The following is a 23,073-nucleotide window of genomic DNA, read 5'->3' on the forward strand; positions in this document are numbered from 1 at the left end:
GCGATGACACACAGCAACTTGCCGACCTCTTGCTCTAAAGTACCGCCGATGAAGGATGTGCAGGCAGAACGAGGTGGTGGCTAAACTATGCCCATTGTCTACAATCTGCCCCTATTCCAGTAGAGATGCCTTTTTCTGTGGCATACTAAGTCATAAGCACAAGTTTCCTTCCTCTTATCTACCTCTTCACGTTACCTTCATTATGGATGGTTATGTTTCGTATTCGTTCATGACAGAACACGAATACAAAAAAAGTTGCTTTTTGTCCTCCCACAAGACAGCAATACTTCTATCACAAAGAATATAAAGAAAATGAGCTGATATGGACCCTATACAATTTTTGTCAACTGCAGCATAGATAGCAACTGTGATGACACATATAAGTCACTAAGTACAATAAAACACAAAAAAAAAAATAATAATAATAATGGCTCTAGTTTTACATTGAGTGAGTGAGTGGGGAAAAGTCAAGGTGTGTTGCACGAAGCTGGTTCGCTCTGAAATAAAACTCTTCCTGGAGACCGTACAAACAAATCTATCCCGCAATAGCCTATTACTCCAGTTTATCTCCATAACCCATGCCCTCAGTGTTAGGCGACATGTACAAAGATAAAGGCAGTCCATCCAACCAATTATTTTTATTACTACTGCTTGTACCCAACTTACTGCCTTAAGATAAACTAAGCAGTATCACAGGAATACCCAACAGACTTGTTTTTTTTTTTACCTGGTGAGAATATAGTCCATCAGCCACTACTTACTAGTGTGGATAGAGCCTTACAAAGAAGTCATTTTCTCTTTTGATCTCTTCCACTAAATCCAAAGTGACTGTCCTGTATCCTAATGCAGGAGCTATAGGTATTTTGGTAAAATGTGAAATTAAAATCATATTAACTTGTAAACAGTGATAGAATCTGTACTGTATCTCTTCAAATTCTTTATGCATATTTTCCAATAATCACATTCACAAGAAATGGCAGATATTTTGGTCACAGTTCCAGTAAACTCTCTTAAACACCAATTTATTCCCCAGCATTACAAATAAATTGTAAATATGTGATGAAATTCGGTTCATAATGCATCAACCTCACTAATCCACTAAGTGTTTATTCACTATAGGCATTAATAAAACAAACTCGAACAAAATATTATGACAATATTTTATTACATATATTCACATAAGAAGAGACTATCATATATTTAATATAAACATTTGCAATCTTATAACATATTACTTTAAATAAGGCATGCTGATAAAACCTGAAAATAAATATTCCAAGATTACTCTTCAGTCAAATATCACCACAACTGAAACCGTCAAAATCATAAAGCAAACGTATACAACCGGGTAAATACTCAGGGTATCCCTGGGTTAAAATATCTTTTCTTTTTTTTGTCAATCTACAATCACACATGGCTGTACTGAGTTGCACAATGACTTGCAAGAATAAAAGGGGCTTACAATGAAAGATTTTAATTTTTACCCCCTCATGAACTGGCAGCTGCTTCATAGGTATCTGTTTGTGCTATAGGAACTTCTGTAGCACAATCATTTTTTTTTTTCTTTTTCTTTTCTTTACATCACAGAATTTTCAGAACAAACTTGAATCGGCTGTAAAAAAGTCTGTAAGTCTACACGCATAAATATATATCTATATATATCAATATTTATATGTGAATAGGTTGGTAGACTTACTATGCACCACTCCTTTAGTACACACTTACATTATGTACACCAAAATATATTATCATACATTATACACATTTACTGCTAAATCAATCATAAAAAACAAGCTGATGGTATAGCATCCAACACTGCAGATTAGACAACAGACATCCATACCATGCAAACTTTTGATACAAGGAACAGCTCAGAAGTAAAGAGAAAGTCTCCAGACTCAAGAGAAGATGCCTAGTGTTAAAAAGACACAATGCTGTTTTAGCTACAACAATGAGCAAGTGGCAGATGGTGTAAATCATTACAAAATTCAAAAATATAACACGTCTATAAAACTGATGTCTCACAAATATATCTATTTATGTACAGACTATAGGAAAGTGGGCTGAAGAATAGGACCTCTCCGCAGATCAACCACCCAAACATACACGCTATACCTTTTTACAACCAAATAATGATCTATAATGTTAACTACATCACACACCAGTGATAAAAGTATTAAAATAAACACTTACATGTGCCTTAGGTATGTGTTCCATATCAGCATGCTTCAGTGTGATGTGTGCAAGTGTCACATGATACAATAGTATAGAATATTACTTAGTAGATAAGAACTATAGCACAAACTAGACTAGGACGTGAAAATAAATCTAATGATAGTAGTTCTCCTTGCTATGCATTTGTAACAATTCATTTGGAAGATGTTCTCCTTTCCTTCAAACTATATTTCCCGGAAATCAGGCGTTTTTCCCTCCCGGAGGATCACCACTGTATCTAACGTCGGTAAGTAAATGTATTAAGTAATCGTTTCAGTATCACTAATAGATCCAATCAATGTAAATTCACGAAGATACGTGATCTTTCCCGAACGATGGCATCTTTGTTTTCATCCCAAGAAGTCTATCATAAAGCCGAAATAGGTAGTAGTAATAATTATGTGATAGTTTAATTAAAAAAAAAAAAAAAAAAAAAAAAATCTCATGTATTAATAAGGAACTAAACTTCCACAATCAACCAGAAGTGTAAAAATAATCCCTTCCAGGACTTGAAGGATAGAAACAACAACATGAGAAAAATAAAAATAAAGAGAATGAAATCTGGACTCGAGCAAAATGTTTGCACATTTTCTTTCTTCCAATTTACTTTCATTCCACAGGTTTTCAGCACTAGGAAAATGGTACCAATATTGACTAATTACCCCTAATCTTGTAATATTCCACATAAACAATCATATAAATAGTAGCTGCTACATCCAGAAATGATAAAACATCTTGAAATGACAAATTCATAAAGGACAACTGTAACTTTGGTAAACAAGTAAGCAAGTGTAACATTTCCAGCTGCTAGAATGGGGAAATGAGCGCGCAGGCGTGCTCATTCACTTGTACGTATTCAATCTAAAATTACTGGAACTCGTTTATCATCAGAGGATGCAACATTCTCCGTACAGCAGAAATATTACAAGTTGGCGTTATAGCAGCGAGGCTATTATGACGTTCAACAGAAGAGCTATATAAAAAGGTTCATGAATTAAGGCACTCACTCTTGCTTCAACAAGCCCCTCGTCGGACTTGGCATTCGACTTTCACAATCCTTGCAGAAAAGGGAAAATACTGGCAGTTGCCTTGGAACATGATATAATGACAGAATATTGAAAAATTCTAATCTTAATCTAAATAAAAAGTATATACATATATAAAAAAAAAAAAAGTAATAATAATAATAGTACTTGGAATTACCACAAATGGTTGGATTCCAAATTCACTGGCAGCAGGACAAGCTACAATGAGCACAACAAAATATAAGTTCTTGTATTGCTCACTTCAAAACCTTGCACTCGCAACACGTTCTGCTAAATTTTATGAACCGCTGTTTACGAATCATTTACTTAACGTCCAGAAATCTTTTTCACCATCATAATAATCCGAAGCCCCAAATGCTTCATACAGCAGACCACAGGAAATTATCACACATGTCTTTGGTTTAATGCCCTACCTTCCATATTCCAGGCTGAGGACGCAAAATGTTTGCTCTAAATGCCTAGAGTACAAGTAACATTACTCCATATGATATCATGGAATTTAGTTCTCCAGTGTATAGGTGACGAAATTTAATACCAGCTAAATCCTACTCTGTGTAAAGCAAGAATCTATAAAGGAACACGTGTCTAGTTCTTACCCTGATATAAAAGCTTATTGCTATCAGTAAATTTTCTAGGACATTTACAGCGTAAGGTCATACCAAACCCAAAACTCTTACAAGAAATAGAGACAATTACATTATATCGTGTTTCATAATCTGGAGCACCAGGTCAGGTAGCTAGCTATCAGAGGCCCAAACTCTAAAAAACTAATGTCACCGCTGGCACTTCATGGTACGAAAATTACTCATGTCTAAATTATGTGCCCGTACATATACAGTGCATGTACAATTCTATGATCATTGTCCCTGAATTATGTGTTGTCTCTCATTGACAAACATAGCATGAAAGTACTGTATATTACAAAAGATGTGGAGCACTAAAGTGTTGAATGTAACTATTAATCCTGAGTGCCGGCAGTGACAGCAGTGTTTCCGGGAAAAGGCCGAATCCTCAATATAAACATCATGATATCACTGGCATTAATTTCTTTCTCACTCAACTCCTCGTCGTCATCTGTTCTGTTGCTCTAACCTCAGCCCATTCTTCGCCCAGCTCTAGCCCAGATCAGAAGCAGTAGCTTGTCCCTTTTTGGCAATATGAGAGATAATCAATTCATCATAAAACATTTATCATCCACTGGAATAGCCTTTTGAAATACTCTCATGATCAAATTGCACCAAAAAGGATTTACACAGCCCTATTTGGAAGTATGGTGTATTTCCTACTGAAGCCCCGTCAACCTCCGTCTACCAAACATGCGCAATCCTGAGCATTAAATAAACTGTATATGATAGAATTCTTTTCAAGAAATGTAAGCAATCGAGTTTTTTAATCCCTTTTTGTGTGTGTTTGTTGCAAATTTACTCATGATACGACTTTTAAAATTTCTGCTTATGACCACTTACATATATTGATACATCATCAAATATTGATGGCTTTCTAATACATTTTATAGCAGCAAATCATCCTAACCCAATGTTCTGAGTTGATTTCCATACTCTGAGCAAGTCATGCTAAACAAATTTTAAAATACATTACTAATGTATCACAAGCTTAAACATCGTTAAATTGCTGTAATGCTTCTCGTAGCCGGTCAGTTACCTGTAAAGAACAGAAAAAACATTATCAACTTTTTAACTCAAGTAGCAACATTTAACTTGCAAGCCTTTCCTTTTCTAACCCTTGCAAAATTTTAGCATAGGCAAGAGCACCATAAAAATATACTAATACTTATATAAACTGTTTATTAGAAACAAGTTTGTGAAAGAAGAAGAAGAAGAAGAAGAAGAAGAAGAAGAAGAAGAAGAAGAAGAAGAAGAAGAGAAGAAGAAGAAGAAGAAGAAGAAGAAGAAGAAGAAGAAGAAGAAGTAGATGAAGAAGTAAGAAGAAGAAGAAAAAAATAGAAGAAGAAGAAAAGGAAGAAGAAAAAGAAGAAGAAGAAGAAAGAAGAAGAATAAGAAAAAAAAGAAAAAGAAGAAGAAGAAGAAGAAGAAGAAGAAGAAGAAAAAGAAGAAGAAGAAGAAAAGAAAAAGAAGAAAAAAAGAAGAGAAGAACATGAAGAAGAAGAAGGAGAAACAAAAGAATAAGAAGAAGAAAGAAAAGAAAAAAAGAAAGGGAAGAAAAAAGATGAAAAAGAAGAGAAAGAATAAGAAGAAGAAAGAGAAGAAAAAAAGATAAAAAAGAAGAGAAAGAAAAGAAGAAGAAGCGGAGAAAAGAAGAAAGAGAAGATAAGAAGAAGAAAAGGAAAAAGAAGAAAAAGAAGAAGGAAGTAAAAGAAGCAAAATGAAGAAGAAGAAAGAAAAGAGAAAAAGAAAAAGAAGAAGAAAAAGAAGAAAAAGAAGAAAAAGAAGAAAAAGAAGAAAAAGAAGAAAAAAAGGAAAAAAAGGAAAAAGAGGAAAAAGAAGAAAAAGAAGAAAAAGAAGAAAGGAAGAAAAAGAAGAAAAAGAAGAGAGAAAAAGAAAGAAGAGATACACATCTGTTATGATAACTCTACTTAATCAAAATACCTCAGAAACAAATCCAAAGACCCACCTTTTGGTAAAAGTTTATTTGTTCAGTGAGGAAGGAAGTCATAGCCTTCTTGAAGTCCCTGGTGCGTTCATCGTGGAAATGTGCTACCTCTGCGTGGAGCGCATAGGCAACGGTGTCAGAGCGCTTGATCATGGGAGGAACCTGGTCATAGTCCAACCTTCCTTCACTAGCCTCCTTCTCCACTTGTCTCCTCTTTGCTATTGCTCCCTGATGAGACAAATCGAATGTTATTGCTGCTCAATTACTAACTAGTCCTGTGCGCTAATACATTTAATTCTCTATTTTCCGTGGAAATTTTACCAATCGAAGACAAATGATGCAAAAATAAAGGGCTTAAGTCATATCTAGCCATATGCATTAATGCTCCATGTTAGTAAGTAGAATAATTCACTGTAATTCATTTAAGCAATTTTTTTTCTTCTTAGGATCTGTCTCCTTCACATGTAAATATTCATATTTTCATCTATGCCATTACAATGTTCTGTTTGAACTTCACAGGTAGTAGCAGTTATTTGATTTTTTTTCTCACAGGAAAATCATCATCATGTGCCACGAGCCACCTTGTGAATAATGTAGATATATAATGCATGAGTATCTATCCTCAAGATTCAAAATCAATTAGGTCTATTCAGACCATCATTTCTGAAGGAATACGTACCTTGGTGACGGAAATGACACTTGGAAATCCATCTATGAGACCCTTGTACTCGAACAGAAGATTACAGAAGGGATCCCAGTCGTGCTTTGGTTCCTCCTCAAACACAGTACCTATATCTGCATAGGCCTCACTGACATGATGGATGGCTTCAGTCAGGCCTGGAGCACCTTTAAAGGCATAGTTAACATATTTAATGTACTGAATGACTAGATATTTATTACTTAGCATAATACTTCATGATCATATTTGTAATAAGAAAACAACTGCAAAAGTCTAAAACAAAATTAAAGGTATGGAAATCCTGGCAGCAAATAAACTGTTCCTCAGAATTCAAATCAGAGATGGCAGCAAATAATAACTACATAAATCACATAACCCTGAATCAATCAATGCACGAGAGGTAATATGATCTTACAGTTGGATGGGTCTGTGTCAAAGGCTCGACTAAGCTTGGAGAATGCGTGTGAAACCTTGTTATATTCTCTCTTATAAGCTGTCTGGTGCTTTTTGGCTTGGTCCATGCATGTGTTCTGCAGTAACTTCACAGCTTCGTCCATATTTGAGAAGAAGCGAGTGTATCCTTCCAATTTGGCTTCACTGCAGAAAGATGCAACATACATCATGTTTTTTATATAGAAAAATAAAAACACAGTATACTGCAATGCCTAAGGCTGATTAGGAAGTCTGGCTATTGAGGAGGCGCACAGAAACAAAACTAGTAGCGCCAACTGAAAGAGGTGGTGGTGGAGGTGCCTGGAGCAATACTTACGTCTGAATCATGTCCAAGGGTTGGTCTGGTCGCTCAATGGCCAGGTAGAAATTTGCTCCGACTAATTTGTCATTTTCAGCTTTCCGTTTACCGGTTTTCCATAATTTCTCATCATTTGGACATGTCACAAAGTGGTGGAATACCTCGCACTGGGCTACTACTGGGTGACGACAAATTCGATCTATCCAAGACTGCAACATTGTCATTCTGTATTCAATAAGATCTTCCTCAAATCGACCTGCAATTGAAAAAAAAAAGATCAAATCAGTCACTTTATCTTTGGTGTTCAGACTAATATCAAGAATCATCAATATGTGAGCAATATCCTTGGTTCAGCATGAATTGTGATAGTTGTAATTGTTATCTAAATAATAATCATATCATTAACCCACTCACGACGGGGGCATTCCAGCCTTGAATGTCACAATGCCGGGGCTTTCGAGCGCTTAGGCCTAAATCAATTAAATGGCTGGCACAATATTGTGCCGCCCGGCCACTGGGCTTTTGAATGAGTGGTACAGAAGTGTACCACCCGTCCAGAGAGGGTTAATATGCAGATATTTGAAGTTTGCATGCTTCCTCTCAATGTGATTTGAAAGGAAAGTATGCAAAATATCTTAGGCATAAACGCCAAAGGGATACTATTCAAAGGAGAGAGGAAGGACCACTGAGAGAGCTAAAGGAGCATCACTTGAAGGGCTATGGGGGTACCCTTCCTCAGCTGTGCTCAGGGCATCAGCTGGCTTTAACTGGGACAAGCATATATATGTTATAACAGCATAAATTAATAAATGAATCTGGTTAATCAAACAAAAGAAACAAATAGAAAATCAGATGAGTCAAACTTTGTTACATCAGTCAAAGTGTTCTCCCTTATAGTAATTGTATCTTTTTGGTAGTGCCTTAAGGTCAAACTATCATCAGGAAAGTCTTTGGCTTTTTCTATCTGAATTAACCCTATGACAATGGTGGGCATAATGACCAAACTAGCGGTCAAACCCATTGTTATACTGCGCTGGCAGCATCGGCTAATAATTAGAGGTACAGGGAAAGTGTTTTCCCTGCTCCAGGCAGTGCAGACAACCCTAAATAGCATTTTTCCATAAATCAGTCACAAAACAAGGGTTTAAGCTGAATTTGGAAGCCTGTAGTTCTGAAGCGAGCACCGTAAAAAACATCATACTTCATGACTGTGTGCGCGCTTCAACTGTGAGCAGATGCTGATGCTGCGTCACATGCATGCTGGCACCCGACGTTACTTTTTGCTGCATCACAAACGTGTGATACTGGTCATGAAAGGGTTAATATCAGTAATCTGACTTAAATTCTGGTCATCACTAATACTTACAACTCCATATAAAAAAAAATGAAAAAGAGAAAAGGAATAATAATAAGAGAAACTGTTTCATTCTTACCCGAGATCTGTTTTTCTGGAAGTGGGGGTATTGGTATGAGAGGGAACTTCTCACTCAGTCGTGCCTGTATCCAGTCAAAATGTTTGTACCTCCTTGAAACAGACGTTGCAGAAAACTGGAAAAAAAATATATATATATAAAACATATAAAATTACAAAAATCACAAATGTATTTCCTGCTACCAGAATTGGAGGCAGGACTTCAACAGAGATGAAACCAAAAGCATCATTGTTAATAATTATATTGCCTTAAATCTGCTGACTATTAACTTTTTACGGAAATTGAAGTATTACACAAACTAATAAACATTATATTAAAAGGAAAATCAGAATAGGAGTGAGACTGGGAAGGGGAATGGGAATGTCCACTTTCATCATAAACTTTCTATGTTGCAGATGACTGTCACCCAAAAGATGCAACATTGCTGAAGTCTAAAAGCATTTTACTGTGAAACTGAAGAAACCATGTCAACCAATGACCTATAGATCTTTTATATGTGAATATGTGCTGAGAGAGAATTTGTCCAGTGACTTTTGAACCAGCTGCTCATGAATATGAAATTAATTTTTTTCCGTTTTGTAACACAGCCTTACTGGGTGGGATAATCAAGACACACATATGATGGATGATTTACAGATACTTTTGTAACTGCTACCCATTTCACTGTTAGTATAATTGAAATACAAATCAATAGAAATTCTTATTCTCTGCTCCCAATAACTAAAGGGTAACCTCCCCACCCTTCCCTTGAGCAACATTGTGTCTAGTTTATTCAGGCTGGGTAGGAGCAATACGACATAAAACTTTCTAGCTGGGTAATATCTTTGGATAAAATTACTCTTGAATAGAATGGTAGTGCAAACTTAACAATACAAATGGATATGTATAAGTCATGATAAATATAAAGTAGCAGATCTTGAATACGCTTAAAAATAAATTTATGACCAAAACTATACAATGTCAATGAATGACTTGAGAAATATATCATATCTACAACTGCAAGAACTAAGTTTAACCAAATGTCACGTATCATTATTTAAAATATTGGCAAGAGAAAGAAAAAAGCAAGTATATACTTACTGATGGCATAACTGTGTAAGCGATGAAACTTTTCATCCCGTGGAATTTGGATTCTTTTTTTGGTGAAGATATAGCACACGTAAATTCATGGGGATTTGGTCTCCAGCGTGGCGCATTTCCTATCTCGTCTACAAATACCTTTTCCTTCTCATCCACTGATGCCTTTCCAGCCCCTAAAATGAGGAACAATGATCAATCTTCTTCCTTCAGTAATTGCACTCTCGCAAGAACTCTCTCTCTTACCCTTTTAAGGTAGGACTTGCATATTTCAGCTACATTTTCTATCATCAGCTGCATCCTAAACAATGTCAAACACAAACAGAGAAAAGGCTTACTAAGATTCTCTTTTATTAACATAATTCAATTTGGCTTCCTACTATAGTGCATTCTGCAGCCTTTTTCATATAAGGAAACAATAATATGTTTCAATGTCTAAAAGGTATTTCCCTATGAATTAAGATCAAGGGTTACAACCATGGAAACATTTCAAAACAACCTGAGTTTTCTGATAAAAGAGCAGCCAGGCATACTTATCTACAGCTCACGTCGATATCATAGTTGCCAGACCGCAGAAATCAGTCAATAGACCTATGCATTGTGATGGACTGATAAAGCAGGGAATTTGGCTAGTCGTAACTAGTTTCACCAAAAGGTCTTCTTTATCGTAGTTATGTTAAATTAAGCAAAGAGGGTAACTGTTGCAGCACGAGAAAGGGGTTTCCCTTCATCCAGAAAATTTTTAAAATGGCAAAACGCTCTATTAACCATAAGAACTTCACCGACATCAGGTGTACGCAGATTTAATACTGATAGCCATTACTGAAAGAGAAAGCACAGTCCAGCAAACAGGGCCTATAATTGGCCACAGTTTATTTTGTTACTTGGGATGGCTTCAGGATGAGTGAAAGAGGCCAAATAATGAAAATGCATATATATATATGTGTGTGTGTGTGTGTGTGTGTGTGTGTGTGTGTGTGTGTGTGTGTGTGTTTTTGTACGTAGGTACTTAAGTATGTATGTATGTATGTATGTATGTATGTATGTATGTATGTATGTTAGTATGTATGTATGTATGTATGTATGTATGTATGTATGTTAGTATGTATGTATATGTATGTATGTATATGTATATATGTATATGTATGTATGTATATGTATATATGTATATATATGTATAGATATGTGTATATATGTATATATATATATATATGTATAAATATGTATATATATACATATATATACATATATACATATATATATGTAAGTATGTAAGTAGGTACGTATGTATGTAAGTAGGTACTTATGTATGTATGTATGTATGTATGTATGTATGCATGTATGTATGTATGCATGTATGTATGTGTATGTATGTATATATGTATGTATGTATGTATGTATGTATGTATGTATGTATGTATGTATGTATGTATGTATGTATGTATGTATGTATGTATGTATGCATGCATGTATGTATGCATGTATATATGTATGCAGGTATAAATGTATGTACATACATACATACGTACATATGTATGTATATATGTATGTATGTATGTACCTACGTATGTATGTACTTACATGCATATGCATGTAAGTACATATGTCTGTAGGTACATATGTATATTTGTAGGTATGTATATCTGTCTGTGGGTAAGTATGTATATCTGAAGGTATGTATGTCTGTTAGTCTGTCTGTCTGTCTGTCTGTCTGTCTGTCTGTCTGTCTGTCTGTCTGTCTGTCTGTCTGTCTGTCTGTCTGTCTGTCTGTCTGACTGTCTGTCTGTCTGTCTGTCTGTCTGTCTGTCTGTCTGTCTGTCTGTCTGTCTGTCTCTGTCTGTCTGCATGCATTATAACTTCAGGATGGTTGGGAAAAAAGTTAGCTGCAGGCCCTCAGTAAAAGTTATTGAATGCTGGAAACAATAATAGCCATTAAGCTATCATTTGACAAAATATTTCTGCATCAAGATGCCCAAGCAAATTCTGCCTTAGGGAAGGGCACAGGGCCTAAAAAGAGAGGAACAAAATGGGAGGAGGAAAAGACTGAAAAAAAATAGCAATAATAATATCAAGGAGGCTATTAGCAAATCCATCACAGAAAGAAACTATTAATTTTTGCGAACATCCTAAGACCTGGACTTAACATAACAGCCATGACATCCAGACAAAACATTCTCCAAAAAAAAAGGGAAATTCTTGATTTTAGTATTCATAAGATGACGTAACTGCAATACATAGAGAACTAAAGGTTTTTCAAGGTTATTGCAACCTGCAACTTACCCACAAGGAAATCCTCAACTCCACTCTTTGCAAGGTTGGAGAAGCGATTGAAGCTCTTCTTGACAGTTCCTCGGCCATCTCGACCTGTCACCCATCAATTATACAGTACAATAAAACACAGGCAGCTAACTTAAACAAGCTTTTAAAAAACAAAATGCCTAGATGAAAAAAAAAATAAAAATAAAAAATCACCAGCTGCTTCATGCAATCAAAACAAAATATCACAAACAAATGTCATTCTCATTAATGGTAGAAAGAATATTAGAAAAATCTACTGTATACTGTCTGTAGAAATCTAACATATGTAAGTGTTTCTACACCCATGTACACTTGACACCACACATTAGATTTATTATTCCAACAGTGTTGAAATGTATGAAATTATATATTCAGACTTCCACATTTGTCAGTATAGTATCTACAGAATAAGAATAAGAACAAGAAAATAAAAGCAAAACACTCAGACCACTAAGGAAACAAGAGATGAAAATCAAATCACTTCAACATAAAAAAAAACTCTATAGATTGAAAAAGGAAAAAGAATCAAAATTAAAAAACTACTTTAGGAATACCAGAAAAATAAAAAGATGAAAAAAAAGGAAAAAATTGACTTCAACATAACCATTGGATATGAAGAAAAGCAGGCATTCTAAGGCCCACAAGCATAATTCACAATAGGAGAAGCTGCTAACACACCTGCTGTGCTGACATCCCCGACACTGCTTGTAGGTTTCACGGAACGGTTGGGTGCTGATAGACCGAAGTTGCCTGCGCCGTTGAGGTTACTGGTGCCCGTCTCGGAGTCGTCATCATCCCAGTCGTCGTCCCAGTCATCATTGTCATAGCTCATCTACAGGAAAGACATTCTATTACAAATTCTGTACAAATAATCATAGTAATATCTATCATAAAATTGAAAGATGAATATCACTGATGATGATGATGGTCAACCCCTTCACTACGACCAGTAGAAAACGCGCCCCCACGCTGAATCCGGGATGTCGGTGCACGCCAAATTTTAAACGTCGCTATTGAATATAACATTTTCTAAGCCAAAGCCTCAATAAGTTTTAAGCCAAAACTCAACATAATCATCATGTACTACATATCAAATATATGGATAATCAACCTCTTTCCCCCAGTGTGCATGTGACAAGTTATTTACATGGGTTGGGAGGAGGGTGAGAAGAGTGACCTTGGTGAGAGAACTCAAAGTGACTCAAAGGACAAAAGAAAACGATTGAAATAGTAAGGTAAACTAATCATAACAGGAGGGAGGGAGGGATGGAGGGAGAGAGGGAGAGAGGGAGGGAGGGAGGGAGGGAGGGAGGGAGGGAGGGAGAGAGGGAGGGAGGGGGGAGGGAGGAGAGGAGAGAGGAGGAGAGAGGAGGAGAGAGGGGGAGAGAGGAGAGAGAGAGAGAGAGAGAGAGAGAGAGAGAGAGAGAGAGAGAGAGAGAGAGAGAGAGAGAGAGAGAGACAGAGAGATAGAGGGAGAGGAACGGAGAGGAACGGAGAGGAACGGAGAGGAAGGGAGAGGAAGAGAGAGAGGGGAAGAGAGAGAGGAAGGGAGAGAGGAAGGGAGAGAGGAAGGGTGAGAGGAAGAGAGAGGGAGAAAGGGAGGGAGAGGAGGGAGAGAAGGAGAGAGGGAGAGAAGGAGAGAGGGAGAGAGGGAGAGAAGGAGAGAGGGAGAAAAGGAGGGAGAGAAGGAGAGAGGGAGAAAGGGTGGGAGAGGAGAGATGGAGAAAGGGTGGGAGAGAAGGAGAGAGGGAGAAAGGGAGGGAGAGAAGGAGAGTGGGAGATTGAGAGAGAGAGAGATAGAGGGAGAGGAAGGGAGAGAGGGAGAGAGGAAGGGAGAGAGGGAGAGAGGAAGGGAGAGAGGGAGAGAGGAAGGGAGAGAGGAAGAGAGAGTGAGAAAGATGGGGAGATAAGGAGAGAGGGAGAAAGGGAGGGAGAGAAGGAGAGAGGGAGAAAGGGAGGGAGAGAAGGAGAGAGGGAGAAAGGGAGGGAGAGAAGGAGAGAGGGAGAAAGGGAGGGAGAGAAGGAGAGAGGGAGAAAGGGAGGGAGAGAAGGAGAGAGGGAGAGACAAACAGACTGAACCAGAGATGGACAGATGGAAAAAACACACACACACACACACACACACACACACACACACACACACACACACACACACACACACACACACACACACACCCACACACACACCCACACCCACACCCACACCCACACCCACACCCACACCCACACACACACACACACACACACACACACACACACACACACACACACACACACACACACACACACGCACACAGACACACACGCACACGCACACGCACACGCACACGCACACGCACACCCACACCCACACCCACATACCTGTTGGGACACAGGTCTCTTTTGAGTCTCTGCACTGTAACCAGTGTTGGGAGCTGTGTTTGCATTCCAGCCTACTACGCCTTCGCCTCCACCTCCCGTTCCAGGCGCAGCTCCGGTTCCAGTTCCTGTTCCAACGTTAGACCAATTGTCTCCCCATTCGCCCGTGTTGGCATACTCTGTTGGCAGCGGTGGTGGAGGCATGGCTGGAGGGGCAGTTGTCACCTCCTGAAATTGGGATATCATGATGATGATGATGATGATAATAATTATTATAATAATAATAATAATAATAATAATAATAATAATAATAATAGTAATAATAATAACAATACTACTACTACTACTACAACTAAAAATTATAATAATAGTAATAATAGTAATAGCAATAATAATAATAATAATAATAATAATAATAATAATAATAATAATAATAATAATAATAATAATAATAATAATAATAATAATAATAATAACAATAATAATAATAATAATAATAGTAATAATAATAATAATAATAATAATAGAGAGAGAGTGAGAGAGAGAGAGAGAGAGAGAGAGAGAGAGAGAGAGAGAGAGAGAGAGAGAGAGAGAGAGAGAGAGAGAGAGAGAGTGAGTGAGTGAGTGAGTGAGTGAGTGAGTGAGTGAGTGGGGGGAGTGAGTGAGTGAGTGAGTGAGTGAGTGAGTGAGTGAGTGAGTGAGTGAGTGAGTGAGTGAGTGAGTGAGAGTGAGAGTGCAAGAGAGTGAGAGTGAGAGAAAGTGAGGAGGAGCGAGAGGAAGTGGGAGAATGAGAGTGAGAGAGAGAAAATGAGAGAAAGTGAGAGAATGAGAGGAGGAGCGAGAGGAAGTGGGAGAATGAGAGAGAAAATGAGAGAAAGTGGGAGAGTGAGAGAATGAGAGTGAGTGAGTGAGGAGCTGAGAGAGAGTGAGTGAGAGAATGAGAGAGAGTGAGCGAGAGATTGAGAGTGTAAGAGAATGAGAGGGAGGGGGAAGGGGGGGGGGGGGGGGAGAGAGAGAGAGAGAGAGAGAGAGAGAGAGAGAGAGAGAGAGAGAGAGAGAGAGAGAGAGAGAGAGAGAGAGAGAGAGAGAGAGAGAGAGAGAGAGTGAGAGAGAGGGAGGGAGGGGGAGGGAAGGAGGAGGAGAGAGAGAGAGAGAGAGAGAGAGAGAGAGAGAGAGAGAGAGAGAGAGAGAGAGAGAGAGTGAGAGAGAGAGAGAGAGTGAGAGATTGAGAGTGAGTGAGAGATTGAGAGTGAGTGAGAGATTGAGAGAGAGTGAGAGATTGAGAGAGAGTGAGAGATTGAGAGAGAGTGAGAGATTGAGAGAGAGTGAGAGATTGAGAGAGAGTGAGAGATTGAGAGAGAGTGAGAGATTGAGAGAGAGTGAGAGATTGAGAGAGAGTGAGAGAGTGAGAGAGTGAGAGAGTGAGAGAATGAGAGAATGAGAGAATGAGCAAGAGTGCATGAGGAAGGGAGTGTAATAACAGCTGCTTTTTACATATCACATAGATAACCAAAAAGATCAAGTCAATCTTAAAGATGCACAACAGAGTAAAGACAAAAACGGAAAAAAACACACGAAACCGAAACTTGCCTCCACATATGCCGCAGGGAAAAGTCCAGCTTGTCCCTGAGAATTGGTACCTTCCCACCATCCTTCGCCAACATCCTGCCGTAAAACTGCAAGGATCTCCCCCTCCTTGATAGTGAGCTCTCCTGTGCCAGGCTGTGCGTCAAAGTCGTACAAAGCCCGTGCCTGTTGCGGAACACGAGTGATTAGGCGCGCAGCCAATTTCTGCGAGTGTATCTCAAGTGGTTTTACAAGCTATTGCCTTTTCTACATGTTATGCATACGTAATTTTTGAAGTCGCTGTGTTTGTGTATGTAACTCATATTTTGGTTACTACACTCGACATAATAAAAGGAGCCTACATGCACAAATTAACAAGAACCACAAAATTAGGCACGCATTCACACTTAAAAATGCATGTAAAGGTTATCTTAAAAATTCAGACTGTGGCTTGACAGACACACAGACAGACAGTAATTTAAACAAGATAATCAAATAAATATACATATAAAATTAATCATATAAAGTAAACAATGACATACTGGACAAGAAGAGCAAATGATAGACTAAAAACACCCATAACGTTTCCTAACCTCTTCGTGTGCAAGGCTAAGAGTGAGGACAAGCTAGGCCTACGGCAAGGGTACTTAGGGGATCTCCTGAAAGAGGAACTAATCTCTTGGGAGAACTGAGGGATGTTACTCGAATAAGGTTTAAACACCTCACTCACCACATTAAACAAAGGCTCAGCTTAGCTGGTTCATCACAGTCAATGGTCATCTGTCAAGAGCAATTCATGGATGCTAAGCTTATTTCATCAATCACTTAGCTACTCACACATTCCCTAATGCAATCACTATGACAGTTACAATCAAGATATCAGTATGCCATTCATGAAGCTATCAAATATAATATGACACTTCTATCTGCTATGTCTGAGTTTGGAAAAGACTGATGAGTTTTTCTCAACATTACTTTTGCAGGTAAGGGCAGTCAAGCATCTCATTACAGCTTCTCATTTTCATAAATACAATTCAGTCCCATAAACAGTTCCTGCATAACTTAAGGAGTATAAATCCTTACCAAACCCAATTGATCTGCCCCTCCATAGCATCTTTACAGAATTGAAGTTTGAAGCTACTTTCAGTGTGTAGATTTTAAACTAAAAAGAATTGAAATAAAAGTAAAAAGGGATCCTTCATTTCCCGAATACCCAATGACAAGACTACTTCATTTGCAGTGACGGAGACTCACATTCCATTTTCTAAACATATTCTTCCCATATTCTGATGGAAGGAAAAAAATTATACAAAATAAATCCCTTGCTTTTATCATAATGGTTCTTCCTATTGCCTTTACATACATGCAAATTTTATTATGAATTCTCTGCAAGCAAAATGTTCTTTAACCCATTGGGTGCCGATGGCATAATTTGCTGTCAAGGCAAGCAATAGGCCTAGACGTAGATGGGCCAGACCATATATGATAATACCGACACAAAGCTGGATAAACTTATTTAAAAATACTGCGGCCAAAGGGTTAAAAGTATAAAACATTTTTTTCTAAAATAAACTTGTACTTTAATCAATATGTTATCCAAAATTTCAGACTGTACTGTAATCATTGTGTCTGGTGTGCTATACATTGTAACTGTCATATTATAATAGAAAATTGGATGGAAACACATAATTCTGTAAAAATTCATGGTCGACAAAACATATGCATGAATCTAAAACATGGAGGTAATGTAAAAGTCTTCTGTGTCAGAAGCTTCTTATAGGAAAATAACTACAGGATTTTTAATTACCAGAATGTGAAACATACAGATAAGTATTCAACTCACTCAAGGAAAAATGTGAAAAATCTCCTTATTCATCCTTACACAGTATTTTATATTGACTGTCATGTGTTCTCCACTCGGGGGAATTATCATCACCTCTTTAAGTGGGCTATGCATGTCACTCCTTGTCCTGTACTTCATGTGAGTCAATGGCCCGTAGTAAAGAACCTGTGGGGTGGGGCGTCGGGAAAATGTGACGGGTGTCGGGTGTAGGACGTTGGATAAAATGTGGATAAAATGTGACGGATAAATAAAATAAAATAGGTTAAATAAAATAAAATAGGATAAATAAAATAAAATAGAAAATGTCTATTGCTATTTTATTTTATTTAACCTATTTTATTTTATTTATCCGTCACATTTTATCCAACGTCCTACACCCGACACCCGTCACATTTTCCCGACGCCCCACCCCACATGTTCTTTACTACGGGCCTATGTCTCACCCACATATTTCAGTGCAAACTATAACAGCAAGATGTTTAACAATAAATCATCGCGCCATGTGGTATCAGCAATTGCCGCTGGGGACGCGATATTACGCCAGAGCAGGCAAATAATCTGCGCACTTGAAATACCCTGGTGGTTAAGACTAGGCGGAGCTAAAACCACCCCGTCATGTTAATTAAGGTAACATAGCCACATTGCATCTAGGAACAGATTAAGTTAGGTACTGATATCTCTCCTCTTATCAAAAAGTTTGGTTCAGGTTTTTCATTTATCCACTTAAGCAAAAAGAAAAAATTTTGGTCTAAAATTTTCACACTTCCCCTTTGGTGGAAAATTACTGAAGAGTTTGGTAATGTTTCTGCACTTTTAAACCCTTTCTTTACCTATTTTACCTCATAAATTCCATGGTATACTTCACACCCTCCCCTGCTAGTGGAACTATCAAACCCTGATTACAGTCTACAGTTATGGAGCCATATCTCAGAAATCAGTCACTTACCAAAGTGAACTCATCAGAAAAATATTTTCGCAAAAAAATAAACTGTAGGGGTAATATCAACATCGACCCATTTTCCTATCCTACATTTCCAAAATAATGGCATAGGACTTAGTCACCACTGATATAAAACTAATCATTTAGCCACAATTCCCTCTCACTCAAATCTCCTACATACATCAGTTACCTTCTTCTAAAATAAACTATAAGAGGACAATCGAATATCCCAAAACCAGAGGAGGTTACGCATTGCGAAAAGTCATGCATTGGTTATGGTGCACCTGTTCTAAGTAGTCCTCAGAAAATAAGCAAGACAAAATATCAATAAATAAACAAATAAATGAGCACCAGGGTTACTAATGTTAACCCTTCCACGACGGGGCACACGCTATGCGAAAACCCCTACGCCGGGCCATTGCAATATTGCATTGGAAACGTCACACTTGCATGACGCCCCAGCACCGGGAATTTAGCTGTGTCACACGAGTGTGACGCACCGTCGTCATACAGTTAAGCAGCAAAGTATTTTTTAAGATGGGTTAATTTACATGGCTTAGAGAACAAGCACATACCAATTTCAAACTGTCTGACAAGGTTCTTTTTGTAAAAATGCTTGAACAAAATTGTAGAACTCCCTAGTAATTTACTGTTCAATAATAAAAAATTGAATCTCTACTTTGCCAAACAAATGACATGTGGAGGCTGCAGCATTACTTGCTATGTTCCAATTTTAGACAATTATCTAATGAGATAATAGCACCCATTTGAAATTTTTGATCAATGACTCCTTTATATGCCTCTGAATAAGACAGAATGTAATCCCAATCTACTAAGTCTTCACTCTTACTCCATTCATTAATACAACTAAAGCAAGTTCACAACAAATGTTCCAACACAAAATCTACATTTGTATATATATAAACATATCATACTACATACACCATAAAACATATGTCACTCACTTCACAATCAGTCCACTCAGCAGAGGACAAACATTAAAAAAAACTATTCAAAACCAAATAAATCAAACATTCAAAAACATCCTCCATACCCTCCCTGGTCCTACACCAAGATCTAGATCCACCTTGACTGACGTATGACAATCAGCACGCCCTCTTTCCCTCCAAGGAGTCCCTCAGAAGTCCTACACTACCGCCCGTGCTCCCCAGTTCCTTCACAAATCCCACTCGTGCCCGGGAAACGGATGGTCCTCGGATGGTCTCACGAGGCGACTCCGTGACACTCAAAGACGTAATTGTGTGGAGGATCAGCACAGAGGTCGAGTGTCATGCCCCAGTGACAGGACCGAGGAAACCCGCCGAGCGTGGGTGAAATCAGCGACATTTGCTGAAGGATCGAGCCCATTACGACTTAAACTAACCTGCTGACACTGACGCTAAGACCGACTTTGTTGAACTTACCGTCACTTCACTGACACTTGCCTTGGTGGCAGTTTCATCCCCTGGATTTAAAATTTCCTTTTCGTTTCCCATTATTTAGGGAATCCTACGCGCACAATTGGCCCTCAGTGTATCTAATGGTTAAACTCCTACTTGAAGACTATCCCCAGATGTCACTCGGGCCATTTGTTTGTACGAGGAGATAGGAAAAGGAGAGATAGGGAGATCAACCCACCTGAACGATCGCCATGTTTACTGTTTTGTCAGAGTGACGTCATGTCCGCAGCTCTCAAGGGACCGCGGGGTTATTGAAGGTTTGGTGGGATAAATACTATTTCTCGTATTGATCACTCGAAGGACAGCATCTAAGGGTGGGAAAGATAAATCGTGATATTTTTCAGTGATTCTTATATGTTAATACCGCATTGAGGCCCGGATAAAGTCACAACAGGATGCATTTGCGAAGCGAGTTGGGTAATCACAAATATGAGTTGAACGGGTTGTCTGGAGTGACTGTGACTCATGAACATTACCACATACTATAAGAGTTGATCATCACTAAATACCAAGTATCATCGCCAAGGCAGAATACAAGTGACTCTTATCACAAACTATTCTGAATCGCCGATACGGACATACAGCAGGATTCTGAACCCTGCAGCTTTAACAATACGCATTGTCAAGAACTTGCAATACAAAGCAGAAAGTAAAAAAAACAACCCTTTTCCTACTTTTAATATTCATCATGGCCAGGCGTCAAGCTATTTAACTAACTAGCCAGATGTTGGAACTAGCCCTTGTACTCGGTCAGGGTCGCTGGCACTTGATAGCCCTTGCACTCGCCATGCTAGTATGTCCTGGCACTTCCTTCTGGCACCATACGACACGTCTCCCTTTGCAGCCATCCGTCACTCGGACTTCCTCTTTCCTCTTCCTCTTTCCTCTTTCTCTTTCTGTTTCCTCTTCCTCTTTCCTCTTCCTCTTTCCTCTTCCTCTTTCCTCTTTCCTCTTCCACTTTCCTCTTTCCTCTTTCTCTTCCACTTTCCTCTTCCACTTTCCTCTTTCTCTTTCCTCTTCCTCTTTCCTCTTTCTCTTTCCTCTTCCTCTTCCTCTTTCCTCTTCCTCTTTCCTCTTCCTCTTTCTCTTTCCTCTTCCTCTTTCCTCTTCCTCTTTCCTCTTCCTCTTCCTCTTTCCTCTTCCTCTTCCTCTTTCTCTTTCCTCTTCCTCTTTCTCTTTCCTCTTTCCTCTTTCTCTTTCCTCTTCCTCTTCCTCTTTCCTCTTCCTCTTTCCTCTTCCTCTTCCTCTTTCCTCTTCCTCTTCCTCTTTCCTCTTCCTCTTTCCTCTTCCTCTTTCCTCTTTCTCTTTCCTCTTCCTCTTTCTCTTTCCTCTTTCCTCTTCCTCTTTCCTCTTCCTCTTTCCTCTTCCTCTTTCCTCTTTCCTCTTCCTCTTTCCTCTTCCTCTTTCCTCTTCCTCTTTCCTCTTCCTCTTTCCTCTTTCTCTTTCCTCTTCCTCTTTCCTCTTCCTCTTTCCTCTTCCTCTTCCTCTTTCCTCTTCCTCTTTCCTCTTCCTCTTTCCTCTTCCTCTTTCCTCTTCCTCTTTCCTCTTCCTCTTTCCTCTTTCTCTTTCCTCTTCCTCTTTCCTCTTCCTCTTTCCTCTTCCTCTTTCCTCTTCCTCTTTCCTCTTCCTCTTTCCTCTTTCCTCTTCCTCTTTCCTCTTCCACTTTCCTCTTCCTCTTTCCTCTTCCTCTTTCCTCTTCCTCTTTCCTCTTCCTCTTTCCTCTTCCTCTTTCCTCTTCCTCTTTCCTCTTCCTCTTTCCTCTTCCTCTTTCCTCTTCCTCTTTCCTCTTCCTCTTTCCTCTTCCTCTTTCCTCTTTCCTCTTCCACTTTCCTCTTCCTCTTTCCTCTTCCTCTTTCCTCTTCCTCTTTGTAATTTAAAAGTTATTATAACCAATCTAAAAATCATTACAAGCATAACGATTGTGCTTGTTTCATCTTCCTTTTATACACCTTTCTGCAGTATTGTCATAAATAATGCAAAATTCTCAAAATGGCCTCGTACATTGTGATTAACATTTTTCTCACGAGTTCCGTCAAGCTGTCTTCGCATTAATAATAATCATAACCCCTTGCCATTATAGTTATTAAATGAATGCTAATAACACATATCATCAGCTATCACTCGCGTCACCAATACCTATTAATATCATCACATAACAACATACATACATACATCATCATCATCGTAATATAATCAACAATATTAGATTCCATTACTATAACATCCACGTTACGGTAGTATGGCGTATGTTGCTATTGTTAACACTATCGTTGCTGCTATTAGCATTGTCATAACAGTAATGCTGATAACGGAATGACTCATCTGAGCTACTGATACCACTCTAGCGTGACCATCATAACAATTCTCTACGTCAAGATTTTTGGTATTTTTTGAAGCGACAGAGAGAGTAAATAAATAAATACCTGTTGTTCGCATGGTTTTCAAAATGGCCATTTTATCTTGCATTATGGATTGCAGAATTATGGTTTATTTCTTTTTTTATGATCGTGGATACGTCCTGTGATTATTATCTATGGTAATGTTATTGATATTGATATACATTTCTGTGAGATAGATTTATAAAGCGTATTCTGTGTTGTAGATATAGATACACAGACCTGGATACGCAAGAGTATGCCAGAATGCCACAAATATATGCACTTCATTTTTGTTTTGCTTAGTGAAGCTAATATAAGCAATAAAAGTAGAACGTTGAGCTTGCTGGCATTTCCTTTTTGAACGCATTATCAAATACCGAACACTGCAATGTTGTTTCCAGTGAGCATTTCATAAACACATTTTTTTTCATGATTATATAAAATTCCTATTTCTCAAAT

General features: G+C 38.2%; 1 protein-coding gene across 2 annotated transcripts; it reads right to left on the minus strand.

Moving 5' to 3' along the window:
- Nucleotides 1-1,139: 1,139 nt before the first annotated feature.
- SH3PX1 (sorting nexin 33-like protein SH3PX1) lies at nucleotides 1,140-20,657 on the minus strand. 2 transcript variants are annotated; one of them, XM_043036187.2, is made up of 12 exons: nucleotides 20,415-20,657; nucleotides 16,018-16,179; nucleotides 14,431-14,655; nucleotides 12,748-12,901; nucleotides 12,052-12,135; nucleotides 9,775-9,947; nucleotides 8,695-8,809; nucleotides 7,280-7,517; nucleotides 6,926-7,107; nucleotides 6,511-6,677; nucleotides 5,853-6,059; nucleotides 1,140-4,922 (listed from the first exon to the last, which is right to left on the minus strand). In XM_043036187.2, the coding sequence occupies exons 1-12, from the start codon at nucleotides 20,427-20,429 to the stop codon at nucleotides 4,875-4,877; spliced, it is 1,770 nt and encodes a 589-aa protein (XP_042892121.1). In that variant the 5' UTR covers nucleotides 20,430-20,657; the 3' UTR covers nucleotides 1,140-4,874. The 2 variants fall into 2 exon arrangements, with proteins under 2 accessions (XP_042892121.1, XP_042892120.1); XM_043036186.2 differs by lacking the exon at nucleotides 20,415-20,657 and adding an exon at nucleotides 20,201-20,375.
- Between the last annotated feature and the right edge of the window lie 2,416 nt (nucleotides 20,658-23,073).

Source organism: Penaeus japonicus, unplaced genomic scaffold, assembly GCF_977035675.1.
Source record: "Penaeus japonicus unplaced genomic scaffold, GWHDUDI00000001_assembly GWHDUDI00000018, whole genome shotgun sequence".
In the NCBI taxonomy this organism is placed as follows: Eukaryota; Metazoa; Arthropoda; class Malacostraca; order Decapoda; family Penaeidae; genus Penaeus; species Penaeus japonicus.